The sequence below is a fragment of the Sitophilus oryzae genome, unplaced genomic scaffold, assembly GCF_002938485.1.
Source record: "Sitophilus oryzae breed Bouriz unplaced genomic scaffold, Soryzae_2.0 scaffold_1393_pilon_pilon, whole genome shotgun sequence".
Taxonomy (NCBI): Eukaryota; Metazoa; Arthropoda; class Insecta; order Coleoptera; family Curculionidae; genus Sitophilus; species Sitophilus oryzae.
The window spans coordinates 3,467,536-3,484,331 of record NW_022146052.1 but is presented as its reverse complement, the minus strand read 5'-3'; the positions used below and the strand labels follow the sequence as shown (position 1 = coordinate 3,484,331).

Genomic DNA, 16,796 nt, shown 5'->3' with positions numbered 1-16,796 from the left:
CGTGTCAATTTGCTGTAAAACAAACTTTTTGAAAACCACCCCAAAGGGCTCATGAAACGGCCGCTAAGTCCGGAAATAATAAACTTATAAAAAAAATTGTACTAAGTACCGTATATTTTTTTAGGTAATCACATCCTTTGGTTTAATTTATGCTTGAAATGTACAAAATATATAGAAAGAAAAAAAAACAGTATCTATAGGCAACGAATAAAAACCAAAAGAAATACAACTGCATCGCATGAATATATTTAATAATGACACTGAATTTCAATGAAACCTAACCTAAAAATTACTATGAAACAATGAAAAATATAAAATTACATCATGATGCATTAACAAAAATAATTTTAGTAGTTTTATTTAAATTTTCGTGATCACAGCATACACTCAATCTCTATAACTATATAATTACATAAAAATTCTTAGTGAATCTAACTGAACTTCGTCTCTCTTAACGTAATGTTTTGCGTTTTTTATTTTTTTTTTATTTTATCATCGTAGCAAGAATAAGAATTTCAAAAAACAACAAATAAATTCAATAAATAAATAAATTTTTATTTTATTTTAATTTAGGGAAGGGGTTATTCCGTCGCACCAAGTCACTTCTATACTCGGCCATTTTGTTTGCAACACTGTTAACATTGGGTTCGATTCGCACACTGATTTTATGTCGGATTCTAACAATATGGCGGACCCTATATGGTACTGAACCTAAAAAAACAGTACGTACATAATTATACCCCATTTTTTTCTTTCTAATTTTAAGCTTCGTATAAAAAGATTAAGGAACGAGGTTGGAAAATGTACTAAACATCGTACAAAAAGTTTAGGTAATCACATCCATTGTATTAACTTTTGCCTGAAATGTACAATTCCACGATTCTTACCATATTAAAAATGTACTAAACATCGTACAAAAATTTTAGGCAATCACATCCATTGTATTAACTTTTGCCTGAAATGTACAATTCCACGATTCTTTTCATATCAAAAATGTACTAAACATCGTACAAAAATATGAGGTAATCACATCCCTTGGATTACCAATTCCTTAATTTTCTATTGGAAAATTTTAGGTGTGATCGCGTAATAAATTGATTTGTTCTCACCTGTCCGTTCACGTTGCTTTGAGCCAATCCGTTGTAGTGTATTAGTGTGAACATATCGGGCGTTGAAGATTCCTCTTTGGGAAAAAATTCGTCCATAAATGCATTTAATAGAATTATACCTAGCGATTCGTTATCTAATTTCTTTTTCATAATATTTACGCTAAAATCACGAAATAAATATTAAAAATGATAAAAAAATACAGTAACAAAAAAATCTTACTATTCGGTTTCGCTAACTAAATCTAACGCTTGTAAAACTTCTTGAAGCTTATCAGAGCTAATAAAATTGTTCCCATCGGGATCAAAACTTTTGAACACCCTACGTGCTTGTTCGCTCTTTGTTTCCGGACTTACTAATTTTTTTTCGTCGCTGAATAATACTAAAAAACACAAATATAAAAATCTAGCAATGTTATTCACTATAAAAAGTTCGAGAATTTATTTTAAGAGAACGTTCCCATCGTATTAAAAATGTACTAAATGTCGTACAAAAATAGTAGGCAATCACATCCCTTATATTAACTTTTGCATCAAATGTACAATAATAATTAATACCTTATGATCGAAAAAAACACCGTCAATGACGGCTGGGGAGTTAGTACTAGGGTCAAATAATAAGTCTAAAGTTTGACCGCGGAAAAATTATCGATTTTCATTCCCCAGCCATCTTTGACGACGTTTTTTCGATCATATGGTTCTCTTTCATATTAAAAATGTACTAAATATCGTACAAAAATGTTAGGGTATCACATCCTTTGCGTTAACAATTTTAAAAATCTATTTTAGTCTCAAAAATAAAAAATAACTTCAACGAAACAGTGAGATCATAACAAAAAAATGTCAAAAATCTTTACAGGGAACGCTGTCTAGTAAATAAAAAATACCTGTTAAATGTGTATCAGAACCCACGACCCATATAGGATGAATGGGATTCTTATAGAACGAACCCACGGTACAATATCTGTGGTACTCCATTATGGTGATAAACCCGATACGGCTCTGTTTCTCTATACCCTTGAGCTCTAGAAAATTATTGAGAAGAAACAAGGTGAAATAAATTTAAATTTGAGGAAAAATTACTGAGCCCGGCAACGTCCTGGAAATGATCCCAGACGTACGTCGTCGCCCGTCCTGTGATCATTAGATTTATAAGGGATTGACTGCCGTAGCCGTACGTTTCGTCTATCCAGGGTTCCTGTGAATCCCCGCATTCCGATTTAACCCGTTGCAAGCCCTAATAAATAATACCAGTAAAATAAACAAACAATTAAAATGGTCAAATAGCTTTGATATCAAATTGTAACAATTTGGTCCTTGTATTCTTTTTAATAATTGAATAAAATACATATAAAAAAACGTACCCGAGATAATATCACAGAATATAGAAACAACAACACGCCAAATCGGTCTGTGAGCGACGCAATATTTTCAGAATAATACTTTGTTACATCTTCTATGCTTTGAAAGTACAAAATTTCCAAATCGTTATGAAATCTCGCCGGATCCAAACCCTCGCCGACTTCCGGCAAATTCTCGTTGGTGTCGCCATCTGTCGAGCGATTATCCAAGCGCGCTATTAAATATTTCTCCGTACTACACTCGCTCAAAATCTCACAGAGGGCGCTGACCAGTATTTTGTTTTGTAGTTCATCTGTACTGACCTGTATAAGTAAATCATCAAAAATATATTTAAGTAAAACAAAAAAAATCTACGTCTGGAAGTATTACTTTTTCTCTAAAACTCAAATCCTGATGTTCCAGTAGAAGGTTTTTAATAATAAACGCTTGCACAGGGGATATTATAGCACAAGGACCGCCTTCAGCCTGTTCCAAACAACTTTTTTCATTCGAACTAAAATAAAACCCTAAAAACACCGAAAAAAAATGAACCAGACCTCTTAAAAACCTTTGTAAATTAATAAACTATTTGAATTTACCTTGGGACCATCGTCTAAAAATGTCCTGTTTAATTTCAGAGCCCCACAACAGGCTTCTTAGGGCTCCCAACTCTTGTTCGGCTACGGAGGGCAACGTTTCTGCCATTTTTGGCAAAAATGCCGTGCCGAAAGTACACAAATATGCGGTATTTTTTTTAAATTTCACAAAATTCCTCAACAACACAAATATTCGAGGGTTAAGGAGATGATTGACAACTGGAACTGTCAAAATTTGGCGCCATCTGGAAGGGCTGAGGCGAATACTTTCGCGCTGGTTCAAATGAACTATTCGATAGAGATTTTTATGTCATATATAAATCAAATTTATACCTGTCATATATGTAAAAGAGAACTGAATTGTGAGAAATTTGTTGTTTTTTATATACTTTATAATTCTGTTTTATAATTAATTAAACACAGTGTACTGGTGCGTTCTACAATACGATATAAATATATTATGAAGAAAATTATAGTTTTTTTATAAGTTATAGAGTATTGGGTAAGGTTATGATTGTTATTTTTGTTTCTTATCGAATTTATAGATAAATCACCAGAAACATATCGACTAAAATTAGTATATTTAGAGTGTTTATTGTTCTAATTAGATTAAATTTAAAATTTTTGTTTATAAAATAAAATTAATCAATTTTATATTAGCCCGCAAACTTTTTAGGACCACAGAGCTGGTGCTAGTTATCGGGCTAAAATGTTTCCGATGTTTGAGCTCTTGTTTGTTTAAGTTAAATAATAATAACATGGTTTTTAAACAGTTTTTATTTGTCGCAGAGTTGTACAGGGTAAGATCCTTGTATATCCTAATTATTGACAATATCTTTAGCTTTCTAAATAAGGAATAAACCAAAGTGAACAAACAACAATGGCTGCCGACAGTAGGAAAACTCGGAAAAGCAACTTTTCCGCCGAGGAAAAAGACGTGTTGATATCGACAGTGATGCACAATTACGATATATTATACGGGGAGACTTCGAAAAGCTACTATCACAAAGAAGCCAGGAACCAGGTATGGAACATTGTTCTTGAGGAAGTCAACAAAGTTTCCCTGGAAAAACGTACTCTAGCGGAGGTGAAGAACAAATGGAAAAAATGCCAGCACAATGTAAACAAAACGGACGAATCCGTAGACAATTCGAGCTATACAGAGTATGACGATTTAGGTAGGTTTTCATTAATATTTCTATTTTGTTTTGATTTTCGTTATACCGTTTGAGAACCGCCGAACGACGGTTTTCAAACGACACTGACAGCAGCTGTCAGTCAGCTGTCAAAATCGTAATAACACAAATGTTTTTAATTTGTTAACAATTCGGAGAGATTCAAAAAATATTAGATTGTGATTATTATTGTAAGAAATTGATATGTTTTTGGTTCGTGTTATAAACATTACCTTACCCAGTTAAAAAAATATCAGTTATTAATAAAAATAATGATCTAAGTACATCAGGCATCATAGTGTTTGTAGAAAAAATTCTTACAAACGATTATTATACAAAATGAAATCGAGAAAAGGACGCAGTCGTGCGGTACCTAATCCAGTGGCCAGACAGCATATGGGCACATACGATACGTCCTTTAAGAGAGCTGTTATATTGTATGCCGAACAAACTAATGTTAGGGCTGCGATGAAGCGTTTCGGTGTGAGTGAGAATAGTGTGAAAAGGTGGAAAAAATTAAGGTTTCAAATACTGGACAAACCACCCCCTATTGTGAGGAGGTCTCAGAGAAATACATCATCGCATTTTGATTCAGGTACAAAAGAAAAGAGTCAGATTAAGCAAGGTTCTAAAGACCTAGGTGTATTTTATTTTTCCCTGTATACTTAATAAATCTAGTTTTTTCGAGCGTTATTTTCTTTGTTATTGATATCGGTTTACAGAATTTGCAGAATTTTAGTATAGATATTTTAATTTGGTATATTTATAACCTCCAATGCGGCGTATATCGTACATTGTTGTCTCATAGCCGTGTTGCCAAATGTGTGGATGCAATAAGTGCCATCACTTTAAATAAATGTATACATTTATTTTAATATATACTGGTTTGAAACACTAGCTGGTTAATTTTTAAAGTTTAAAAACAACGAACTGTTGTATAATGATTTCTTAGGCTTATACCCCTAATTTCATCCCCCTAGGGGATAAAATTAGGGATAGAATATTGTATAAAAATTTCAGACTTTTAGTATACTTTGAGTGCTTTATTAGTGCTTGAATTTTTTAGATTCAATGCCACTACAACAACGTCTGTCACAGAATTCTAACCAAAATACATCACTATCTTCTGGTGATGTGTCATCAGGTGCAGTGCAAGAACCAGTGTTGCAAAGTCAGCCCATATCACCAACAAAACTAAAGGCAAGTATATGTTAACATTCAGTATACAGGGTGGCTCGAATTGTATTCCGGAAACTTCGGCAGCATATTCTGCAGATAAATATAAGTAAAAAAGTTCGTATAAATGTATGTCCTAAAATGCTTAGTTTTGGAGATACAGGGTGTAGAACTTTCATTTTTATATCGATTTTTTCCAAATCATTTCTGAAGTAACGTCAATATTTGGATGAAAATTGGTGTCTGGGAGTTTTTTGACATGAGAAATTTGATTTTGATGTCTACAGGGTGAGTTTCCTACGATGTTCTCTATGGATATCTCGGAAACTACTGGAGATAAGAATTGCAGTTTTGTGGGGTCATAAATATGCGCCTTTCAGATTTTTGAAAAAGTTCGTGGCTTACTAGATATTTCGAAAAAAACAAATTTTGGCTATTTTAAAAATTGTCCCTAATTCCATTATAATCTATTTTAGACAAAAAGTGTTCAGATAACAGTTGTAGATAATCACATTCCTAATGAGTTTGTGTTTCCGATTTTTTCTAAAGCCTGTCATTTTTGACTTATGACACAAACATATGTTTTTTTAATGGAAACCATAGTTGGCCATGACTTCATAAAAAGCACCATTTTTTAAGTTTTTCAGCGATATAAGCTATAATATGTTTCTTTCACAAAATTACTGAATTATAGCCAATTCTTATCTTTCTTGGGTAATTTCACTTAGTTAGCCATGGAAACAAGTTTTCAATGGTGTTTTAATTTTGTTATGATTTATTACGTATAAAAAGACAAAATATATTATTAAACGGCTCTTTACAATTTGCATTACACAAACTAAAACTTAAAAAAATAATATCACTATAAGTTATTTTAGAAAATTTTCAAAAAATCCGCAATTGTTTTGAGTACATAAATTTATCTTTTTAAAACTGAATTTCTAGCTGTTCTCACAAAACGACCGGTCGACTTAATTAAACTTCTCCTGTTCCACCTCTTCGAGTGCCCCTCTCAATTCATGGTGTGTCATAATGAAAGTCATGTTGGAACCACTCATTAATGCGCGAGTATTAATAAATTTACCTTTTCTAACATGTCTTGAAAACCTTTCTCTAAAAAAAGTAAGTAACGTTCACTGGTCAACGGTCAACGTATCCTCGAAACTGTATGGCCAAGAGAAGTTGAACCAATAATCCTACACGCTTTTCTTCATTTGAAAAACTCTTATTTACAATTTTTGTTTATTTTAATTTGCAAAGATTGAATGTGACAATTTCATATTTCTGAGAGCAACGACGATTGAACTTCTTTCCATGGCTAACTAAGTGAAATTAGCCAAGAAAGATAAGAATTGGCTATAACTCAGTAATATATTATAATTTATATCGCTGAAAAGCTTAAAAAAATGGCGCTTTTTATGAAGTCATGGCCAACTATGGTTTCCATTTAAAAAAACATATATTTGTGTCATATGTCAAAAATGACAGGCTTTAGAAAAAATCGGTGAACAGAATCTCATTAGGGATATGATTATCTACAACTTTTATCTGAAAACTTTTTGTCTAAAATAGATTATAATGGAATTAGGGACAATTTTTGAAATAGCCAAAATTTGTTTTTTTCGAAATATCTAGTAAGCCATGAACTTTTTCAAAAATCTGAAAGGCGCATATTTATGACCCTATAAAACTGCAATTCTTTCCCCATTTAACTGACTCTCTATCTCCAGTAGTTTCCGAGATACCCATAGAGAACATCGTAGGAAACTCACCCTGTATATGACTCCTACTGGTAGAGGGCGCCACCTACTTATTTTTTAACAGTTTTGAAGAGTAATAACTTTTTGTCTGTACCTGTATAAAACAACTGGTTAAAAAAATATACCTTTATGGCGTTTTTTACATAAAAAAGGTATTTTTGTAAAAATCGCTAGGAGTAATGGTTCTCGGGATATTTGGAATCGAAGTTATCAATACCTGTCATATCATTGACATAAATTAAACATGTTGACTAAATAGTTATTAGACTGAAATTATAAATTTGAAATGATTTTGTGTCAAAAACTCAGCAGAAGCTGTTTTATCAAGTCTTTTACCAGTCAAAAAAGATTTTGGTCAAACAGAGTCAAAAAAATTTGAAAGAGAGAAAAAGGATGTAGGAGAGTGAGAGTATATAAGAAATAAAGTATATGAGAGAGATATTAACTATGAATATATTTTATGATTAAAGGTTACCAGACAAGGAGCTAAACCATCTGTTAATAATTATCCAAAAGACCCACCGCCTATACTGATACCGGAAAAAATCTGTCTTAAGTGGGACAGTCACCACGTCAATATGCAATTGACTTTTCCTAATTTACTACTGAAAGAACAGTACGTAGATGCCACTTTGGTGTCAGAAGGGAAGACCCTTAAGTGTCATAGGGTATTTACTTTTAAAAAAATATATTTTCGAGTGTGTATATATGTATATATTTTTTCAGATGATCTTGTCGTCATGTAGTTCTTATTTTGAGGAGGTACTAAGTGAAATTAGTCCTCTCCAGCATCCGGTTTTGTTTATGAAGGACACGCCATTTTGGATTCTGAAAGCCCTGTGTGATTTCATGTACTCTGGGGAGGTGCACATTTTGCAAGACAAGCTAGATGAACTTCTTGCTGTGGCAAATACGCTTAAGGTATATTAATTTACATGTTGTACCGTATGATCGCAAAAAAAACGGCGTCAAAGAAGGCTGGGGAATGACAGTCGATAATAATTTTGGCTGGGTCAGTCTTTAGATTGAAAATTGACATAAAACTTTAAAAAAATGGACCGCGCCAAAATTATCATCGATTGTCATTCCCCAGCCTTCCTTGACGCCGTTTTTTCTTCGGCTTTACAGTAGTACAGTAGTACAGTCTCTATATAAGATATTAAGTTTTTTTTTTGGTTTCTAGATAAAAGGTTTGACTGAAACTAAAAATACTCAAGAAAACAACAAAATTCCTGTTCCTCTAGTGATAAAGGAAGAAAAAGATGCAGTACCGTGCCAGATTATTAAGAAAGAACCGCCAAAAGAAACAGAAAGAACGCAAAAAATCGAACAACATTCACAAGAAAACAGAAACAGAAGAAAGGAGGATAAAAAATCGAAACACCAATCAAATCAAAATATTAAAGACCCGGTTATGGAGGAGTCCACATCGAAAAGTGTGTCAAAGTTACTACAAAAAGTTGTACCGAAAGTCGTACAAAAAATGTTGCCCAAGGTACTACAAGGAGTGTATAATGTTTGTTTTGGTTAAGTGTATATTATTATTATTTTTTTCAGGCTACTAATCAAAGATCTAGTGTCAAAGGCGTTTCAAAAACGTCAACGTCAAAAAATTCCAGGGATGGGTCGAAAAAAAATGACAAACAAAAAAGAGAATGTTCCCCGCCAAAAGATAAAGAAAAGGTAATACAAAATGTACTATATGATCGAAAAAAAATCGATATGTTCGTTCCTCCAAGCTGACTTGACGCCGTTTTTTTTTGGGTCGTATGATATTTATTTTAGATGGAATCACCTGTATGTTTTACTTGTTTTTTGGATTCTACATTAATTTTTTGTATATCATTCTAAGTTTGTTTTTGAATTATTTTTATTTATAAATCTATAATTCATCTCACTAAAGCTGACGATTCAACGTCGATAACGTACGACTTAAATAGGATTGTACTTCTCGAAAATGTACTGAATAATTATTGTACTGAGCTGATAATTTTCCTAGGTACTACAGAAAATATATATTTCGTTTATTAAACCTCTAGGTGTCCCTTAAATAATTACCTATATAAAAATAATTTTAATGCAATTTTTCATATTAAAAAATGTACTAAATATAGTACAAAAATTAAAATATGTACTAAATATCGTACAAAAAGGTTAGGTAATCACATCCCTTGAATTATATGTCTGAGTTTTTTTTCTCTAACACCTTATTGTATATAATTGACGGCTGTCATGTTACTGAACCTCGAATCGTCATATCTCTCGCGAAATGTACTATTTATTGTACTATACTTAATTTAGGACAAACCCCTAAAGAAAAATGCACACATTAACGACCCGTTGGACTTGCTCGAACCGGTCTATGAAGAAATAGCGAAAGAAGAACCAGCAAACGTACCTACAAAGAATGTAAACCCAGTCAAATTAAAGGAACAGAAAAGTTTTTCTCTTAAAAAAGGGATAAGGAAGATCAAAGAGGATACGGCAACGTCGCGTAAAAAGGTGAAAAAGCGACGGTACGCCGACTATGTCGAGGGCAGAGAAGAGGTAGGGATATTTTTATGATTTTTTTGGATTTATTTTGATAAAAAAATGTGTTTTTTTTTTATTTTTTAGTCACCTTCCCCCACGTTTCAGTCTAGGAAGGGGACTAGGTCGCGACCCAACGTGAAAATACCGAAATTTTTCCACACTACCTTCGAGGATTCGCCAAGTAAAGAACACCCTATAGAAACGACTATAGTTCGTGTGCCGCATACCGATCAAAACGACCCTTTAATCGGCGCTGAAATCAATTCTATAAAAGCCGAACCGGTGGACGTGGAAGAAAACACCATAGAAGTGGAGGAAAACATGGTTAACTTTATCGCGCAAGGTAATGACGTCACGATCGACTTTCGCGAAAGCTACTATACATTTTTTTAATTTATTTTATTTTTCGTAAAAACAACAGAAATTACGTCGCAAGAGGGAGAGGAAATTATAGGAAGTTACGACAGTCCGATAGTGAATATACAGAGGGAGGGAAAAAGAAACACCCCGAACATATTCAAGAAAATTTTAGTGACGGATCCGGTGATTATGGCCGTTCACACCGTGACGGAATCGCACCACCAATCGACAGTCGGGTAATGATCGAAAAAACGGCGTCGAGTGAGCTGAGAAATCTCTTCATTTCAAAGCCTACTACGACGCCGTTTATTTTTTTTGTAATTAATAAGTATTTCGGATATGGATATTTGACGCGAAAAAAAACATATTTTGTTTAAAATATACGCGTACTAGATCATACAGGATGTGGCAAAAAATTGCAACAAATTTAGTAGAATTTTCTTGAAACACTTTAAAAAATTATTTTTTTTTGTTGCGTATACTTAACGTAAACACCCCGACATACAATTAATATTACCCTTTAATGCATTATTTATTTTTGAAAGCAACACTTTTTTGAACAAAGTTTCGTCCCTTAATATACAGGGTATTTCAAAACTTAATTCGCCCCAATTTAAAGCGCTGTCTCTAATTTGGATCACCCTGTACATGTAAAAGAGGAGATATGATACTAATTGGTTCTGATATTATTTTAGATTGCTGAATATAAACGAAGAAAACGTCCAACTAGTGGATATAGCAAAAATCAGCGCTCAGCAAACGGAATCAGTAAACAGTGCTGACAATTTGGAGGTTATGCAAGATAAAACATCACTTATTAAGATAACCAACGTGCAGAGTATAGCGGATAACGTGAAAAACGAAGCGATGGATTCCAATAGTGTTCCTCCTGAAGAAGATTTAAGACCTCCAATAGCTAATGAAGAATTCCAAGAAAACAGAGATCATACAGAAAAATACTATAACGAAGAAAATGAAGAAACGGTCCAAAGGTTCTGTACCGAAGAAGGAAATAAAGAAATGCACGAAGAATTAGAAGAAAACGGGGATCAGATAGAAAAGGAATTTTTTACAGAACATGGAAATAAAGAAATTGGCGCTGAAGAACTACCCGACAATATGGAACATCCTGTAGAATGCTCTCAAATTGAAAACGAATCGGCAAAATGTAAAGAAGACGGAAATAAAGAAATAGTCAATGAAGAATTAGAAGGAAATATAGATCATCCAGAAAAATACTGTCCTGTAGAGAACGAATTGGTACAAAGTGGAGAAAACGTCGAAAAAATCTTTACAGGAGATGGAAATAAGGAAACTTTTGATGAAGATATAGAGGGAAACAAAGATCGTCCAGAAAAACACTGTCAAGTAGAGAATGAATCGTCGCAAAGTGATGATAACCTTCTTGGATCAAACAAAGATGGAGATGTTGACGTTGCCATGGATACAGGCGAATCAGAGTTGCTAAATTTCCCAATAGACGGTGCGGTGAGCGAAAGCCAGAATTCCGGGGTCGTTGGAAGCAGTCTCGGTAGTCTGACAAGTCATATTGACATGTTAACTTTCAACAGTCCCATAGATGATCTAAATACGAATAAAAATACCGAAGTCAGTCATTTTGAGGCTCTTGAAACTGTGGTTTTGAACCAGAAGACTGAAGAAGAAGTCAATTTATTCCGCGAAGAAATCCATCAAACTCTTGCAGATAAATCTGTAAAAGAAACAGGTAAAATTGATGAGGACAGCTTAGTACCAATGGAAACCGAACACCAAGCCATTAGGGATTCGGAAAACCTGCACGATAGTACCGGTTTAAATGAAAATCCAGTTAATGACACTGATATAAGTTCCATCCCGGAAACCAGTACAAAAGTTGGGTTAAGTACTGATTCTAAAGGTACTCAAGAACCAAAACGCCATGATATAAACGATATAACCTCAAATAAAAAATTACCGGTTGTACCAAATGAGTCAGAATCCTATGAAAACGACCAAAATTTACAGGAAACTGTAACCAAAAGTGATGATAGTTTCACGTGCCCAAATTCAAATTTAGAAGAAAAATTGTTGGCATTTTCTCCAGAGCCTGATGCCTGCACTTCGACGTCTGTTAAATGTACAGTGCAGGACGAAAATAAGTTGGAAGAAAGCTTACTGGAAATGGAGGAAGATGTCATTATGACAGACGCGTCAAATGTCAATCGGGGTGCGGACGTGGACCCTGAAAAAACCTTGGAAATGATCGTGAACGATCTGAATGCAAGTTTGGGCACTTCGCATGATTAATTTTACTGAAATTATTTAAATACTTGTCAAAAAATGTCGTGGTGGAATTTTTTATTTTGTCCCACACTGTAGATATATTTTTAGCTTGTTTTATTTAAATTTTATATACATCCTAGATTATACAAGGCGCGCCAAAAAAGTGCAACACAAAGAAAATTCTCTTAAAAAGTTGACATTTTTTTTGTTGCGTATACTTTTTGTCGCACAGTTTATACCATTAAACGCCCCCGTTATACAGGTAATTTTACCCTTTAACGCATTTATTCGAAAGTAAAACTTTTTCTTAGAGTCAAGTTTCATTCCTTAATATACAGGGTGGCGAAAAAAGTATGTGTTACTCTAAAACACCCTGTATGTCGTTTTTTTATAAACGGCAAATATATTTTCGCATAGTTAAGCAACAAAATAAAAATTCGATGTCAAAATATACAAGTAGCATAGTTACAGCACTGTATATATCGCGTATATTAGAATATTTTAGTATTTAACTATATAGTTACAGGTTCTTTAGAACAAGGTATATATTATATTATATAGGTAACATTTGTACTCTAATTATTCTAGTTATTTTCAGTTATTTTTAAACTGAGAGTTATTATCATGATCACAAAAATATCTAATCGAAGATATGAGATTTTTTAAGCTTATTTTAGAAAAAAAAACGTTTATATAGTTTTTATATTGTTCCTGTGATTTTTTTTATATGTATGTATGGTTTAATTTTGCTTGTATCCTTTCGTACGTTTACTTATTTGTAGTTTATATTATTTATATTTTTAGTATTAAACTTACAGAAGTAAAATTCAACGTTAAAAAAATCATTTGTGTCTTATTTTGTGCCGTAGAATAGTTTTTTTGCATTTTAAGTCTTTTAGGACAAAAGGAAGATGTTAGTTTTTAGCGTAATCTACTGTAGAAAGTACAGTTCGAATGTACCAATTTTTTTACTGTATTTTTGAACCCTAACCTTTGAAAAAAAATAAGAGATAAAAGAAAATACATTATTACTTTATTTCGACATGAAATATAAATTTATTGCTCTATACAAACATGATCTATTAAAATAATTATAGTGCTTAGGGTGTCGCAACTCGCAACTTACTGTATATTTCCTGTGATACCAGACTTTACAATAGTCTGCTACTTTTGTGCCGTGCATTATCAACTCTATATCTTTGATTTTTCCCTGTTTTAATGCTCATTTCCAAAAAAAAATTCTCTAGAATGTAAAGAAAATATGAATAAATAATATATTAAAGAAACCAGAGAGTTTAGGAGATAACGAGATAAGTTAACGAAATGCTTACCTATTTTTTTGGAAGTCCATCGCTTCACAACTGCCCCCCATCTTCAAATTCTTACAAGAAGGAAGATTGAACATAGTTTTAACCTGAAATATTAAATAAACATTAGTTTTTTGAAGAGTTTTATAATATACTCATATAAAATCTTAAGAAAAGGTAACAATGAGAGATTAAAAAATAATATAAATGTAATAATTATTGTTGTTCTCACCGTAGCGAGTAGGTATTTCATAAACCAAAATAATTTGGCAGCTGCTACTAATATCTTAGAATTTTATCTTCTACTCCTATCCATGTCCATATATTTATCTTTTTTCCATTTTCCAAGATTTTCTTGACTTTATGGTGAAGGAACATATAATAAGATTCATATTTTTGATAAATATTCCCTAAAAGTTTGATAAAAAAAGAAAAAAGTATTAGCCTTGTATATATATTTTTAAAGTAGATCAACCTAAGACGTTTATGGACTAAGACTACTAGATGGCAGGACCGGTTTCCCTACAGAAAAATATTTTTTGTTACTCTGAATTTTGAAGCTACCAATAAAAACAGAGAAAATAAAAATCGATAATTTTCGGACTGTGCCAATTGGTTACTAATCGACCAGGTACTTTTTCTCTATTAGATATGCTCTAAAAGCTGGCAATTATACAATTCGACCATTGTAAATACCCGACAAATTCTTCAAGGCCGACAAGGCCGATGCTTCTGGCGGGTTCTCACTTGTCAGTTTCGCTGACGCAGTCTGACTGACTCAGTGATACTGAACAAACAAGGCGGGTTCTCACTTGTCAGTTTCGCTGACGCAGTCTGACTGATTCAGTGATACTGAACAAACAATGAACGAGAACACATTTTCATGTTAAATGATCAGTACATTCGTACTTTCAGTTAAAGTGAAAACCAGTTCTACTTTTTTTCATTTTGACTGATCATTATCGAATAATGAATAGAAACTGAAGCGTGAGAACTACATTTTCGTGATTTGTGCAGTTTACAAGTTAAGTTAATTAATTCTTTTAATATAGTTTCACTAGCACCCCGTTTATTTCTTCGCAATATCCAGGACCTGACCACCTACGACGTTTTTTTTTTCTTTTCTGATTCACCCAGAGGATTCACCAGAATATTCTGTAATTCATTTGCTAATTGTAAACAAACTTCGCGAACACCTAGTTTCAATTTTGTTTTAATCATTTTCATGTCTATACGAAATCACCACATTAGAATGTTTGGACCAACTGAATACTGAATGTAGCAAAACATGAAACGTGTGAATACAATCGTTGTTTTTTATTTTTCATTGATAATGAATCAGTCAGACTGCGTCAGCGAAACTGACAAGTGAGAACCCGCCTTCACTGATAAGAAATAAAAATGTTTGTTTAGATAATTTTCGAGGTATTTTTTCTTTCTGAATGTCCATTTTAAAGTATTTTATATTCTTTGTCCCCTTGACCTATTATCCTGGTTGCACGTATGGAAGTTCTGTTTCTTCTAGTTTTAGAAAATGTTCATATTTCTTTTTTCTTTGTAGGTGTAGTGTAAAATTAGATTAATTTATTAAGTTTAATTGTAGTGTTTAGTGTAGTTTACCAAAAATAGTTTAGTAGTGTTTTTATAGTTTATTTTGTAGTTAAGTAGTAGGTGAAGGGATAATTTTGTTATTTTTTCTTTTTGTTTGATAAATTAGTAAGTATGATAATTTGTTCAGTGTAGAATACAAGAATAAGTAGTTGTGTAGTGTTTTTAAGAGATTATATTCGTTTATTTTGTAGTTGAGTAGTAGGTGAAGGGGTATTTGGGTATTTCTTCTTTTTGTTTTTCTTGTAATAATTGTAGTAGTTCTATTAAGTATTGTGATAGATACACTATATCTTCCTTCAACTTCGTTGAAAAGTGCGTTATCATATAATCTTGGTTTTCTGGTAGTAGAATATACGAAAAAAAAATCTGATCAAATTTATTTTAAATTAAATTAATCTAGCCTTATTAATCAAATTAAACTAGTCAAATAATAATAATAGTTAGTTTCAAAATACTATACAGGGTGAGTTTCCTACGATGTTCTCTATGGGCATCTCGGAAACTACTGGAGATAGAGAGTCGATTAATGGGGAAAGAATTGCAGTTTTGTGGGGTCATAAATATGCGCCTTTCGGATTTTTCGGAGAAGTTCAAGGCTTATTAGATATTTCGAAAAAAACAAATTTTGGAGAGAGCCCTATATACGGTAAACGACTTTTTTGTTGATGTTTAATTATGAACAATTTTGAATTTTGAAATTTTGATCATCTCACACACTGGCCAAAGGTCTCAAGTATTTAATATTTTATAACTCTAAAATTATATCTATTTACTGCGTACTGTTCTGCAATTGTCCATGTATATTCTTTTTGTTATTTTAATGACTTAATTTTTTTTCAATTGTATTATTTGTATTGTGTATTTTTTGTTGTTTGTATTTTTTTTGTGCTTTTGTTTGTTTTGTGAGTGCTTTGTCGATGAAGCCGTTTTGGCTTTTTGTACACCATGCTAACTTAATTCTTCTGTTGATTTCTGGTGGTAGAGATCTCGAGCTGTATATTAGTTGTTCCAAATATATTTATTCTACTATTTCCAGGGTTGTTTATTTATTAGAATGTCTTTTCTGTCTACTAGTTCGTTGTATATTACTTTAGTTTCTGATGAACTCATTTTGGGACCTACTTTACTGCTGGCTGTATTTAGTTCGTTAATTTGGGCTTATAGTTCTTCAGGACTATTGGCAATTAGGACTATTGTCATCAGCGAATCTTAAATTGTTCAAACATTCTCTATATATTTTTAATCCTTTGTTGGTCCAGTCCAGTTGACGGAAGATTTCTTCTAGTGTTGCTGGAAACAGCTTTGAGAATATCGCATCTCCCTGTCTTACCTGTAGTATATATCACTATATTTTTTTACACTCAATAATTATTTTCACTCAAAATCTGTCTATCTTCACAGCACTCATCACTACCCTCCCAAAAATTCCACATATATATAGCGCCCTGAAAAAAAGGATATGCAACAACCAATCCACAATACCTACAGTGCAGCTCATACAGAGAACGTTAGTCCCTGAAGAGGTTGGAGTTGAAAAAACTGAAACACTGAACAACATGAACCAATGTGA

The 16,796-nt window shown here is 32.7% G+C and overlaps 2 protein-coding genes across 5 annotated transcripts; one reads left to right on the top strand and one right to left on the bottom strand.

Annotated features, from left to right (window-relative positions):
* Nucleotides 1-224: 224 nt before the first annotated feature.
* Nucleotides 225-3,272, bottom strand: LOC115875663 (ubiquitin carboxyl-terminal hydrolase MINDY-3 homolog). The gene is made up of 8 exons (XM_030891188.1): nucleotides 3,047-3,272; nucleotides 2,838-2,974; nucleotides 2,471-2,770; nucleotides 2,190-2,343; nucleotides 1,994-2,131; nucleotides 1,330-1,489; nucleotides 1,110-1,269; nucleotides 225-711 (listed from the first exon to the last, which is right to left on the bottom strand). Exons 1-8 carry the CDS (start codon nucleotides 3,150-3,152, stop codon nucleotides 565-567), a joined length of 1,302 nt encoding a protein of 433 aa, XP_030747048.1. The 5' UTR covers nucleotides 3,153-3,272; the 3' UTR covers nucleotides 225-564.
* Nucleotides 3,273-3,432: 160 nt separating this feature from the next.
* Nucleotides 3,433-13,150, top strand: LOC115875662. 4 transcript variants are annotated; one of them, XM_030891185.1, is made up of 11 exons: nucleotides 3,433-3,545; nucleotides 3,885-4,221; nucleotides 5,285-5,418; nucleotides 7,625-7,822; nucleotides 7,881-8,075; nucleotides 8,338-8,649; nucleotides 8,712-8,837; nucleotides 9,456-9,701; nucleotides 9,771-10,029; nucleotides 10,108-10,282; nucleotides 10,742-13,150. In XM_030891185.1, the coding sequence occupies exons 2-11, from the start codon at nucleotides 3,924-3,926 to the stop codon at nucleotides 12,330-12,332; spliced, it is 3,534 nt and encodes a 1,177-aa protein (XP_030747045.1). In that variant the 5' UTR covers nucleotides 3,433-3,545; nucleotides 3,885-3,923; the 3' UTR covers nucleotides 12,333-13,150. The 4 variants fall into 4 exon arrangements, with proteins under 4 accessions (XP_030747045.1, XP_030747044.1, XP_030747043.1 ...); XM_030891184.1 differs by lacking the exon at nucleotides 3,433-3,545 and adding an exon at nucleotides 3,693-3,843 and having other exon boundaries at nucleotides 3,898-4,221; XM_030891183.1 differs by lacking the exon at nucleotides 3,433-3,545 and having other exon boundaries at nucleotides 3,695-4,221.
* The last annotated feature ends 3,646 nt before the right edge of the window (nucleotides 13,151-16,796 follow it).

Coding starts and splice junctions, on each gene's coding strand:
- LOC115875663 (XM_030891188.1), bottom strand. CDS start 3,152: ATGGCAGAAACGTTGCCCTCCGTAGCCGAACAAGAGTTGGGAGCCCTA. Junction 2,975..3,046: donor TTTTAGACGATGGTCCCAAG/GTAAATTCAAAT, acceptor CGGTGTTTTTAG/GGTTTTATTTTAGTTCGAAT. Junction 1,490..1,993: donor TTCTGATACACATTTAACAG/GTATTTTTTATT, acceptor TGTGTTTTTTAG/TATTATTCAGCGACGAAAAA.
- LOC115875662 (XM_030891185.1), top strand. CDS start 3,924: ATGGCTGCCGACAGTAGGAAAACTCGGAAAAGCAACTTTTCCGCCGAG. Junction 4,222..5,284: donor TACAGAGTATGACGATTTAG/GTAGGTTTTCAT, acceptor TGAATTTTTTAG/ATTCAATGCCACTACAACAA. Junction 8,076..8,337: donor CTGTGGCAAATACGCTTAAG/GTATATTAATTT, acceptor TTTGGTTTCTAG/ATAAAAGGTTTGACTGAAAC.